Source organism: Notechis scutatus, chromosome 3 (assembly GCF_049901735.1).
Source record: "Notechis scutatus isolate UNSWTSFEM ecotype Mainland chromosome 3, rNotScu1.2, whole genome shotgun sequence".
NCBI classification, from domain to species: Eukaryota; Metazoa; Chordata; class Lepidosauria; order Squamata; family Elapidae; genus Notechis; species Notechis scutatus.
Window position 1 is genome coordinate 173805895 of NC_142011.1, and position 13375 is coordinate 173819269.

General features: G+C 38.1%; 1 protein-coding gene and 3 non-coding genes across 9 annotated transcripts in view; 2 read left to right on the top strand and 2 right to left on the bottom strand.

Annotated features, from left to right (window-relative positions):
* Nucleotides 1–2287: 2287 nt before the first annotated feature.
* On the bottom strand, nucleotides 2288–2376 carry TRNAY-GUA (transfer RNA tyrosine (anticodon GUA)). Its single transcript is given in 2 exon segments — nucleotides 2288–2323; nucleotides 2340–2376. It is a non-coding gene; the product is annotated as a tRNA-Tyr (tRNA).
* A 695-nt stretch (nucleotides 2377–3071) lies between these two features.
* TRNAR-ACG (transfer RNA arginine (anticodon ACG)) lies at nucleotides 3072–3144 on the bottom strand. The gene has a single exon. It is a non-coding gene; the product is annotated as a tRNA-Arg (tRNA).
* Nucleotides 3145–3391: 247 nt separating this feature from the next.
* Nucleotides 3392–3481, top strand: TRNAY-GUA (transfer RNA tyrosine (anticodon GUA)). The gene is given in 2 exon segments: nucleotides 3392–3428; nucleotides 3446–3481. It is a non-coding gene; the product is annotated as a tRNA-Tyr (tRNA).
* A 7832-nt stretch (nucleotides 3482–11313) lies between these two features.
* TRIM55 (tripartite motif containing 55) overlaps nucleotides 11314–13375 on the top strand; it is a 43162-nt gene continuing 41100 nt past the window's right edge. For 2 of the 6 annotated variants that reach the window (XM_087961800.1, XM_087961798.1), the window contains exons 1-2: nucleotides 11314–11623; nucleotides 12178–12350. In XM_087961800.1, coding sequence (XP_087817926.1) covers nucleotides 11456–11623; nucleotides 12178–12350 — 341 coding nt within the window. In that variant the 5' untranslated portion in view covers nucleotides 11314–11455. The remainder of the gene's footprint in view (nucleotides 11624–12177; nucleotides 12351–13375) is intronic. The other 4 variants (XM_087961802.1, XM_087961801.1, XM_087961799.1 and 1 more) reach the window with 3 other exon arrangements.

The window sequence follows — 13375 nt, forward strand, 5'->3', positions numbered from 1 at the left end:
TTTAACTTCTGCATATCAATTATTATCGTTATGCTCTTGTTTAATCAAGGAGAGATTAATAATGGCTGGAAATCTGTCCCCAGTCTTTGGAATGCTATATCTTTTTTTTTTATAAGAAGGACAGTGAAGCAAACTTTTAACAATATGAATTTGTACAGAAATAGTAAGACCAACTTTAAACATCCTACTCCATGGAAAGTGAATTCAGACAACCTCATTTTATAAAACTTAGGTTGTGTATACACAGAAACAGTTTTGAGAATGGTTTAATTGAAAGATTTCAAGCAGAGCTCAGTTTTGTAGTAAAGACTATGTTGTACAGCATGAGATATGAACTGAGTTGTGCTTATGGAAAAGAACAAGTTTTCCAGTTGATGAATGCAAATCCAATCATGGCTGTTGTCCTGTGGGATGCATATTTACTGAGAAATAAAATCTTAATGCATTTCTTGGATTTTACATCCAAACAATCATGGACATAATTAAGCTAGAAAGTTAATATTTTGAAAGAATGACAGAAAAATATAGCAGGAAATAAGTCAGGATATCAAAGACTAGTCTAGTGATGTCTAAATTAACATATAGATGTACAATCTGTACAAGAACAAATGTATTCCATTTTAGATAATCTAAAGTCATACAATATTCATTAGCCATTTGACAACACAGCATTTGCTTTTCGTTACATGGCTAGTAGGACAAGGAATATAAAACAAATCCTGTAAAATGAAAAATGTACAGTATTATGTTAATTACATGTGTAGATATTGTTGGTAGTCAATTCAAAATGTACTTTGTATACTGCATTTCACTTTGTGCTGACCAATATATTACTTGAATAAAAAGTCCATATAAAAGCTAAATATCCACCTTTTTCATGAAAAAAATATTGTTTTTCTAATTTCAGAACAGTATCATTTTCTTCTACTACTACTGTGTCTTTTTAAAAGGGGTTATTTGGCTTTGCAGTGGCACCTGGAAGACTATTCTCCTAAGAAGCCATATATCCAGGATAAAAACAGAAAATAATTTAATTTGAAATGATTGAAATATTAAATACAATTAACTCCACATGTATTTAATAATTTCCCATTTATCACATTAATTTCTGATTCTGCTAAATCTTTGTTTGTTCAGTCTTTCTAAAGTCTAGCCCCCATTTCAATGTTTGTGATCCTCTCCCCACTCCTCCTCTCATTGTTGCCTTTTATGTGGTTTCTATCCTTGCGTGGTGCAATTGCCCAGACTCTCCTATGCAGGTGTTAGATCAGGTTTTCTCCTTTCCTCATTTTCTCTGCCTAACGGAGCACTCTTTTTCCGCTCTATCCGTTCTTCTTCCTTTCAGTATCTCCCTTTTCGTTCTTTTAAAATGAAAACACAGCTCTTTTGTCTGATATTTTGGTTTAAATGTATATTCATTACCTATTTCTCATGAATGGTTTTTTTTTCCCCTCTCCGGATTTCTGTTCCTCTTCCTCTCCCTTCCTAGCCCTCGACTCTGTGGGCGTGGATGTGGAAGCACACACGTGTATCTTCCTCAGGCTTGCCTGCGGTCCGCACAACTGATGCATGGACATGAGCTACCAAAGTACAGGCGATCATAATATTAGTTAGATGCTTAGCAAAATGCTCCTTATCTAAACATTGCATTTTCCTTCAATTCCTAAAGTAACAAAAATGCTCCAACATAAGCTATCTTTTCCCACCATGGATTTTTTGTTTGCTTTGTTAGAAGAACACAGTATTAAATTGCACTGGCTTGAGAAGAGATAGGTGCCACAGCAATGAACTCTTCTGCATGGCACGTATGTAGGAGCTGCTACAACAGATTATCGCCGTCACCCCAAAGAAATATGAAGAATCATGCAAGAACAGTAGCCAGCAGAGAAAGGGATAGAAAGAAGAAATAAATCTAAAACTACTTTATGCCAATAAGGATTCTCGGTTTGTTTATTATTTCAGCTGGGCTTTAATTCACACATATACACACACACACAAGTTTGTGAGTTCCGCGTAATAGCGCACTGTGCTACTACTATAAATTTAGCAATTCGCTGTTTTCCCGAGAAGCTCCTTCTCAAATGAAATCCGTTTGACAGTAAACTTAGTTTTATTAAGTAATGGCAGCAAAAGTGACTTATTATTCCTAACGCCTTTGTGTTTCTTACCGAAATCGTTAGCAAATCCCAAACAAGGTCATAAATTTTTGTTTCCTCAAAGCATGAATGGCAATTTCAAGAAACAGTGACAAAGAAAAAATTATGGAAGAGAATTAAAAAAAAAAACCTCCTTCGAGCCGGAATCGAACCAGCGACCTAAGGATTTCAGTATGAATAACTCTACAGTCCTCCGCTCTACCAGCTGAGCTATCGAAGGGATACAGTGAGACGTTTTTTGTTACTGAGTGTAAAGAGCGTAAAGAGTGTAAAGAGAGTTAAATTGAAAGAACCGGTGAGATCGCAAGATGGCGCTGAAGATTGCGTGCTTCGAAAATGCGCTGGCTTCTTTGGTGAAATCATGGCTTAGTGTTTCTGCAACTCCAAAATGGGAGAGCGTGTCAGGAGACAACTAGGGCCCCGGTCTATGGGGTTCATAAGAAAAAGAGACAAAAATGCGAAGCGTATTTTTAATATCTATTTTTAAAGGAGATAAATGCGCTAGTATCGAAGAGTTTGTAGGAGCTCAAAGCGAAATGGCCGGCTTGCACATCCTATGTTTCTTTATCTGTTTTAGGATCCTTTCAAAATAATTAACAGCTAAAGTCTCTAAACAGAAAACAGAAAATTATAAGTTATTTAATTTATTTTATGCGATTGCAATAGAAAACAGTCTGATTTGAGATATGCCGTTTGTACATGTAAAATATTTTAAAGTAATTCAGGAGTCGACTCCTAGGAAGAAAAAAATCTAAACCCAGTGCACTGTGTTACTAATGATCTGTTACGTTTGTTCTGAACTAGATTCGAGATTTGCCTTACCAGATTTGGAAAAAAAAATATTTCATTGATATTGTTTAATGTTAACATTAACATTAAAGGGCTTTCGTCAAAATAAATGCAAAATAAATCTTCCGAGCCAGGCAGGAGTCGAACCTACAATCTTCTGATCCGTAGTCAGACGCGTTATCCATTGCGCCACTGGCCCTCCGTGAGAAATTGCTTCTTGTAAAAATCTAAAATAATAAAAATGTATTGGTTCAGTGAGCTTTTAGATTTGATTTGAGCTTCTTACATATATCAGATTACACCGGTTGCTGTAAAAATTGATTCCGGAATGTTTCTGTGCTTTATTTATTTTCTGCAAATGCGGTTACAATGATGTAGAAATAGTTAACACAAAGTCCGCTCTATTTTGGCAGCTTATATATCTCTTTCGAAACAGGTTTTTTGTTCCTTCGATAGCTCAGCTGGTAGAGCGGAGGACTGTAGATGAATTGGAAGAGGTTATCCTTAGGTCGCTGGTTCGATTCCGGCTCGAAGGAGGCTTTTTGGGTTTTTTTTCCTATGCACAATGTTATCGGTGGCATATACCTATTGAAGAATATGTTTTGAAACCAATTTAAATTTTATGTTTTAGTGAAAAAAATAAGAAACCATTTCATGTGAAACAAATTCACATCTGCCACCCAACTGGATTAATGAAGAACCATGTCAGATACACAGTTAGAGAAACAAGGAAAATAAAAGGAATGCCTTTTCTATACATTTAATAAGAAACTCTATAACATATTGCAGTATGTTAATACTTTACCTGATTAATCAAAAATATATTGCAGCCTTCATTCCCACTGTTGCTTTAATCATAAATGTAAAAAATGTCTACAGTGTAAAAAAAGTAATTAAAATGGGATGAAACATACAAAGGGGGGAGGAATTAGTCCCTTATTTTCCTACCTGTACAGCCTCTTTAAATTGTTTTATGTTCTGGCTAGTGTCGGCTTTGATTATATCCAGTCACCTTAGTTTGTTGGTAGTTTTTTTCTACGATTGACCATTCCAAGCATAACTGCTTTAGCTGCCAGGCTGATGATTTAGCTTTTCTGCACTCGATTCATGTTCATCATTGTTCTATGACCCAGTACAATTCAATACTTTAATTCTAGATTGCATTCACTGCTTTGATCAATCTATGATCCCACAAAGGCAAATTCTTTGCATGCAGTCAGTCTCTTCACCATAAATTGTTATTTTAATATTTCCATTCTTCACAATGGTCATGAAAGCTTGGTCTTTTTGATGTTCAGTAAGAAGCCAAATTCCCACTTCCTTCTTTAATCCTTTTAACCAGATGTTTCAGACCTTTTTTTGTTTCTGAAAGGAGAGTTGTGTCATCGGCAAGTCAAAGACTGTTTGTGTTTCTTCCCCAAATCTTTTCTCCAATTTTTGATGCTTCGGGTTCTAGCTTTCTCATTATTATTTCCGAATACAGGTTGAATAAGAAAAGTGAAATAATGCAACCTTGTCACACTTCTTTCTCTATCTTGAACCAATCAGTGTCTCCATATAGTGTTCTCACAGTGGCTTCCTGGTCTGTGTACAGCAACTGCATCAAATTGTCTAGATGTGCTGTCACCCCTAGGACTTCTAGGGTTCTCGAGAGCTTGGTCATTGTCAATCAATCATGATAACCAAAGGCTTTCTTTTAGTCAATACAGCAGATGTAGAAATACTTTTGATATTCTTCAAATCTTTCCATGATCCAACACACATTTACAGTATGATCACAAGGGCCATTACCCCATCTGCAGTCATCTTGAACATCTGCTGCTTCCCAGGAGTGGTATTCAAAAATCCCAACAACTGGTTCTCTGCCTGGTTGCTGGGTGGGCGTGGCCATGGTGGAACTTCCGGAAGGGCTGCTTTTCACCTTCCCCAGAGTCCGGAGGCTTCCCTTGGGCCTCTGGGAGGACGAAAACAGCCTCCCCCAGGCTCCGGAGGCCCTCTGGGAGCCGGAAACAGATCCGTTTCCAGACTTCTGGAACTTCCAGGAGGGCCATTTTTCACCCTCCCAGAGCCTCCGTGCGGACCCTGCACTTACCTGCATCCAAAATGGACTGTGTGGAGACACCTGGGAGGGGAGGGGCGGGGTGGGGTGGGTGGGGCCAGCCGGTCAGTTCAACAACCAGGTCTGCAAACCAGATGTAAATTTAACATCTGGTTCGCCTAAACTGGCACGAACTGTCTGTATCCCACCCCTGGTACTTCCCTTTCAATGGACAGTGACAATTGTTGTTGTATAATATTAAGGAAAATCATGCTAACATGAGGGATGAAGGCAATTGTACAATACTTGGAGCAATCCCTGCAGTAGCCTTTTTGGCAATGGAATGAACACTGATCATTTCCAATCCTGTGTTAGTTTCTCTTATTTTCTGTCAGAAGCCTATAATGGTTATGGGTGGCATAGGCCTCAGCAATTTTGCAGGGATAATATCAACACCTGGGGCCTTTTGGTTTGGCAGTTGGTTCACTGCCCACACATGTTCTTCCTTAAAGGATGGTTGGTTTTGTTTCTTCTTTTCTTTCCTCATCATTCTGAGGAGGCAGAACCTCTTTGCTACCATATAGCTCTCCTCTCTATTCTCACTAAAGTATGCCAGCATAAATTGCTCATTCTTAGTAGCTGGTCTCTACTCTGCCTTGTTTAAGGTGTATTGACTGGTGGATTCTGTGTTAATGGAGAAAAAACATCTACCATCCACTTTCCCTAAGATGGACTGATGCTATGGCTGGGGCTAAGGCTGTGCAAAGAGGCAAGCTTTCCCAGAAGGTTAGTCTCACATCTGATGCAAATTCAGAGGTGCAGCATTTGCATGATTGTGTCATTACACACATTTACCCTCCCTTTGTTCCCCACAGTCACCCATGTGTTCTATGACTAAATTTCTCAAAGGTTATTACAAAAATGTAATGTAATATACAGGCATGAAAAATATTTTACAACCATAAAAACATCCTGAAGATTATGTCAGATGGTTCATCTAGTTCAACGTTATGCCTCTAGCAATGACACAACACATAAATCTGGACAGCTTATCAGGAAGGTATAACAGGGCCTGCCAAATCTCCCATGCCATTCATTCTCACATCTGATCAAGTGATATTGCCTGTAGCGATAAAGGCTCAGTTATCATGGCTAATACTGCTGTGCATTTGTTCAAAGGATAATGTGCTCATAGCCTCCATTTGGTTGGCTACACTGGTTCACTGACATTCCTAGTGCTCAAAGAATAAACATAGCCAAATAGTCTCAGTCCAGCTTCCTTAACTTTTCAGGAACCTGACAATTTGATTTTAATAAAACCACACAAGGTCTGAAAATGTTAAAACAGAAATGTTGAGACAGGTTAGAGGCAAAAGACCACTGTGGTGGTTCTATTGTTCACTGATAATAATATTGTTTGTTGCAGAATTTGGCAAATGCATTAACTGAACGTGATTACTTTATTGTTTGAAATAGTAAAATATTTTCTGTAATCTATATTAAGAAAAGGCTCTTCTGGTACTATGTAGTCATGCAATTAAAGGCAACATAGTCATAAAAAATCCCATTACTCCTAGGTCTAGGTCATGTTTCACATCCCTTCTATTTCTCAACCTGAGCAACTTCAAGATGTATGGACTTCAATTCCCAGAATTCCCCAGCCAGAATTTATGGGAATTCTGGGAGTTGAGGTCCATACATTTTAAAGTTGATCAGGTTTTTTTGTTTTGTTTTGTTTTTTAAGAAAAACGCCACATTAAACAATGTCTTCTTGTTGGACCAAGGCTTTTCCCCTTATCTTGGCAGAGCCAGTACTCTGGAATATCCTCCTCCTAGGGAACTGGGTCATTTGGAACCTATTAGCTTTTTATAAGGCTCCTAGGTTTCCTTAGAAGTTTGGACAACTCGGCTAAGAATAGGATTTTGGGATTGGAATGTATCATTTATATTGGGCATCACAGACTATAGTTTTTAAATGTTGAGTTTTTAATTCAATGCCACCCAGAGTCATTTCTGTGAGACTGGCAGCCATATACATTATATACATAAATTTAGAATAAATAAGTAGACAAATAAAATTATGTTTATGTTAATTTCTGAATACTAGCATTTTAATATTAGCATTTTCTTTAAATTCACCATTTTACTACTATCCTGTAGTAGTAAGTCTGGAAGGGCTTACTTTCAACGCTGTGTAAATTTACCATTTTTGTCATACAATAAAAATGCAAAGTACTAAGTAAATAGAAAATGTTTGTGGAATACAGTTTGCTACAGTAAAGCATGGTGGATATTTGGCCTAAAGTTATGATGCAAACTGCTCTTACTTACAATTTTCTGTGATGAAGTATTAGCAAATAACTGCACAGATGGTTTTACCCTAAGATTAGGCCTCACATGCCAGACGTGATCAGGAAAACTGTCATTTTAAAAATAACTTTCAAACAAATGCCAAGTGTTGAGTGATGCATATGTCTAATAAACAGCTAGAAACATAGCAATGCCCAGGGCTGGAACTTAGTCCTGGAAGTGAAATATGGCCATGGAATTATCGCCTAGATTCAGCCAACAATGGCGGCATGCCATCACCATTTTTCTAAGTAACCAGGGATAAGCCTCCAATTTTGGGGTGTATGTGTGTGGGGGAGGAGGGAGGGAGAGAGAGAGAGAGAGAGAGAAGTCCAACTGTGTGTGTATGTATGTATGTATGTATGCATGTATGTACCAAAAATACTATCCAAGCTTATGTACATAGAATATTGCTAAAGAGTTGGTATTGGATGAGAATGATGTTTGTTAGTTTCAGCTTTCTACCCTGCTGTTCATATCTGCTCCAGATTAATTTGCAAACAGTAATATTAACAAGAATAACTCAATAAAAATGCCAAATTTAATTTAAACATTTGGCTGACTGTGATATGAACCACAATAATAATAACTGGGGTGGTAATTGCTGCAGTCCAACAGCATCCAGTTGAAAACAAGCTCTTTCTACACTTGAACAGAAAGGAAATTGCTCAACAGCAGAAGAACAAAATATCAGCTCCTAATTGACAAGATGATTTTGGAATACTGCAAAAGAAGGAAGACCAACTTGAACATAGCTTGGATTAATTAAATGAAGGCACTTGACTCCCTGCCACATGCTGCTGTCTCTGTCCTCTCATGATGCCTGGAGGTTGTAGGGATGTAGATGAGAGACAACAGATTTAGACTGATTGGCTTTGGGTGCATGGAACCTCAGAATCCGAATGTTTCTCATTTTTAGTTCTGGATGGGGTTGCACTACCCTGTTCAAACCCAGTTTGCAACCTACAGGTTCTCCTGACTCACATTATCTTACTCAAAGAGCAGGTGGCAGGCATGATCAGGAGAGCTTTTCCATGGCTCCTATTGTACACCTGGAACATGACTTCATGGGCTCAGTTACTCAAGCCCTGGTCACATCTCTCCTGGACTATTGCAATGCAATCTACAAGTACATGGGGCTACACTTGAAGTCCATTTGGATGCTTCAGCTAGTGCAAAGGGCAGGAACAAGAGCAGTCTTTGGGGCCCTAGAATGGCCTGTATTATACTTCTGCTCTGCAAACTTCACTGGCTACCAGTGCCCTTCCAAGTGCAGTTCAAGATGTTGGTTATGACTCTTAAAGCCCATGATGGCATCGGGCCAGGCTACCTGATGAACCACTTGTCCTGCCAGGACAAGCCCATCCTACTCATGCTGGCAGAGAGGGCCTTCTTCAGATCCTGTCGATTAAAGAACTCTGACTATCAGGATCCAGAAGAAGACCCATTTCTGTGATAGTACCCACTGTTTTTTGGGGGGAAGAAAAATACATATTTACTCAACTCCATTTTTACACATGTCTGAAACAGAATCAATAGGGAGTTTTTAACTTTATCTCAGGAACTCTATTTTCTTCACTGCAATGCTCTAAAAATAATGAGGGTTGTCAAAACTGGACTTTTCTTCATTATTTACCAGTTTCCTTCGGTGTAAAGGTAGCACTCAAGTTACAATCATTCATTCAGCGACCATTTGAAGTTATAACAGCATTGAAAAATGTGATTTGTGACCAGTCCTTGCACATATAACTGCTGCAGCATGCCCATTGTCACATAATCAGAATTCAGGTGCTAGGCAACTGGCATGTATTCACAACAGTTGAAATATTCCAGGGTCATGTGGTCACTATTTACGACATTTCCAGCTGGGTTCCAACAAGCAAAGTCAGTGGGGAAAATTCAGATTTGCCTAACAACTGCCTGATTCACTTAACTGCAGTGATTTACTTAACAATCATGGCAAAAAGGTCATAAAATCAGGTTCAACTTATTTTAACTGCCTTGCTTAATAACAAAAAATCTGGTCTAAATTATGGTCATAAGTCAAGGATTACCTATACCACAGTCCCATCCCCATCCTGGTAAAATAAAGTATGAGATTGTATAATGGCTACTCAGTTGAGATATCCAGCTTTAACTAACTGAACAATCATTGCAAGGACTGTCTCCTTCTCTAGGATTTTTTCTTCTTCTTGTATCTTAAGTGTTGTATAGTTAAACATTTTTTGTAGAGATATTTATATGACTGGGATGCATCTTCCTATAAGTTTATTTATTGCACATTATCTTGAACTTGTGAGATTCACCAGCTTAGAGAAGTCCAAGCAGAGTTCTAAAATTATGGAATTCCATAATAAAATCACCCAATTCATTGGACGGTGTCCTGATTAATAAATATTTTCCCATTGAATAAAATAGCGAATGTGAGCAAAGAAAAAAGAAAAAAACCTATGACTTCATCTACAAAAATTCTCATTAGTCAAGCAGGAAGTTGCAACAAACACATCAGAGAGCTAGGGATTGTTGATACATCCGTTGTCTTGCCTGTCATACACTCTATTTAACCAACTGAAAGTAAATGTCAATTCTTAAAAATAAATGTCAACTCCAGTCAGAATTGAAGAAGCTTCTTGAATGAGAAGTGAAAGTGAATGAGAAGTCTTCAAAGAAAAATAAAAAAATCCAGTTGCCTCTTGATAAGGCCCCTTTGGGTCAATTCTTAATAGAACCATTTTTTCCTAACTACTTCAACTGAATGTCAAACAACATGAAAATATACATGAGGTTACTTTAATTAAGAGTAAGCACTACTAATAATGCCTTCATTTTCTCTTAAAATGCAAGTGATCAAACTACGTATGATGATCATACAATGCTTGTAATCTGTCACCTATTTGAATACTTTCTTTGACCCTGCACTTTTATTTGGAGAAGGCTATCCTAAGACAGGTGATCCTTGTTTAACAACCACTCCTTTAGTGACCATTTAAACTTATGATGGGACTGAATGAATAGTACTCATGACCACTTCTCAAAGTTCTAACCATCGCAGTGACAGGATTGCAATCCGAGCACTGACACTGGGCTTGTCTTTACAACACTGGAGTGTCCTGCAGACACATGATCACTATTTGCAACTTCTTTGCCAGTTTCCTACAAGCATAGCCAATGAGGAACTATAAACAGTGACCAGCTAACATTTTCATTTAACAACCTGTGGTGATTACCTTAACAATAGCAACTGTTGTGCAGGCATGAAATTATGCTTTATGACCCATTGCTTACCAAAGGAAATTCCAGTGCCAATTACTGTGGTTAAGTGAGGTTTACCTGAAATATTTTTGTTCAGTTAAAACTCAGTATCTACAGTATTTCCTTGTGTCACAAGGTGGCTTACAATGGTAAAACCCTGTGCAATTAAATTATATATATACATATACATACACACACACACACACACACACACACACACACATACGTGGAGGAGGATATTTAGGAGGAAAAAGGAATATCTGTAGTTTTGTTATGCACAAAACTTAATACTGAATACCATTTATTTTGCAGCATCTTGTCCTTTCCTTATTGGAATGAAAGCTTTAAAGCAGAGGTCTCCAAACTTGGCAACTTTAAGACTTGTGGGCTTCAAGTTGAAGTCCACAAGTCTTAAAGTTGCCAAGTTTTTTTTTTTGGGGGGGGGGGGGTTGTTTTAAAGAACGATAAGAACAGCTTCCATTCACTTGTGACTTTAACACACTAGTTTTTCCAAAGACAGAGTTGTACATCTGTGGAGACGTTGCTGGCAACTGTCAAAATCTTCCTCCTTTTCCCCTTTCCCTGCCCCCTTCCATTCCAAACACAAGAATGTGGTTCTCTCACTCTTGTAGGCTGTCACCTGTCTAAATCTGTCCTTGTGTCAGAGGCATATATGGAGAAAGTGAGTCTGGCAGCCAATTGAGTCCTGCTTCTAAAATAAACTCCGCTCCTTTTGCTCTCCATTAAAACAATGTCCTCCAGGGAAAGCTTTTCAAAGGACATTTGATCTTGCTAGCTTTGGAATTCTTTTGAGCGACCTAACCCGGAAGCACCCTGATTCTGAGCCTGTGCGCCTTGCAATCGGCAGGAGATGAGCGCCACTCTGAATTATAAGTCTTTTTCTAAAGAGCAGCAAACTATGGATAACTTGGAGAAGCAGCTTATTTGTCCCATCTGTTTAGAAATGTTTACTAAGCCAGTGGTTATCCTTCCATGTCAGCACAACCTCTGTAGAAAATGTGCCAGCGATATCTTCCAGGTATGTTGATTTAAACATTTACGCCTCCAATTAACATTATATCTAGCTTAGTGATCTCATACTACAAAACCAGGAGAATATTACAGTGTTGATTTAATTACCAGGATTTTATTTAAATAAGGAGAAAATTAATTAGAGGAAAAGTTGTTTGTTATTTATCTTATGTGTGATTTTGGATCCCTTGCATTTGGAAATGTCCCTTTTATTTATAGGAACTGAACTGTTATTTCAAGTATTTAGAGCTATTAACACTTAAACTCATTCCTGTTGTTCCTCAACACCTCTAAAAATGGCAAATTTCTCTCTAGCTTACTTTGCATATTATTAGCTTCCAAGCATTGAACAAAATGATACTGAAACTTATTTATCTTTTTTTCTACTTTTTTGAGATTTGATCTCATGTGAAGTCCACTAATACCATAACAGTGACTACATTAAACCATTAGATCATACCTTAAGTAGATGGTCTGATAGGCATCTTGTGATGTGCAGAATGATTGAGAAATAATATACAATTAGCTTTACAATTTCGTTTCACTGCTTGGCAAGAACAGGCCTCCAATCCATATCTACCAATCAGAGGAGGTACCACTGTGGCTTCAGGAGGTCGATTTCGCTGCCCCTCCTGTAGACATGAAGTAGTTCTTGACAGGCATGGAGTGTATGGCCTTCAAAGAAACCTGCTGGTGGAAAATATAATTGATATATACAAACAGGAATCTTCCAGGTAATTAACCATTTCTATCTTTGAAAGATCATTTAACAATCCCGTTTAACTTAGTGATGTTTGCCTTTGAAATACATGGAATTAGATTTCTCAAGAGTCAAAAGCAGAGAATTCTGGAAAATTCAGGCCTGGGAGTTTTAATGCTAAGCAGTTATAAAGGGAAACTTGAAATAACTATGAACAGCAGTCTTCATCAGGTCTTTCTAATTGCCCAAGAAGTAATTCTAGACACTAAGGTTTTTTTGCTATTGTTATGTGTCCTATAGGCCTATCTTGCCGAGCACTACTTTTTAGGGGGTCCTTTTAAAAAGCTAAAAATTAATAGCAGCAAAAAGAGGCCTAATGCCTGCTTCTGTGCTCTTCTTTTTTCCACTTCTTGGCATCTACCTGACCCCACAAATTGCTTATGTTTCGGCTACAAGCAGAGGTGGTATTCAGCAGGTTCTAACCAGTTCTGTAGAACAGGTAGCAGAAATTTTGAGTCGTTCGGAGAACTGGTGGTAATCTTCCCCCTGGAATGGGGTGGGAATGGAGATTTTGCAGTATCTTTCCCCTGCCACTCCCACCAAGCCACACCCACCAAGCCATGCCATGCCCACCAAGCCACACCCACGGAACCGGTAGTAAAAAAAAATTAATCCCACCACTGGCTACAAGCCTATCTCTTGTGTTGATCAAGAAGCTTAAAACACAATTTGACTCATGCCAAATTTTCACAAATGGGAGAAAATACCCTAAATATATGTCTGAAGTTTAGCAACTTTAGGAAGGGGTTCCAAAGGTAAATACCTTATTTCAGCAGTTTGTTATATACACTAGACTTTTTTGTCCAGGTCAAGACTATTAGACAGCAATAATATTTCGACAACTGTAATAATAATACTTGGAATTATGCTATACTACTGTATGGGAATTTTAAAAGACGCATGCAGACATTCAGCATTGAGAAAGGGGAGGGGAGGGGAAAGGAGAGTGGAATTAGAGAGTGGAGGAGTCAATATAAAATAGGATTTAAGGATGTTGTC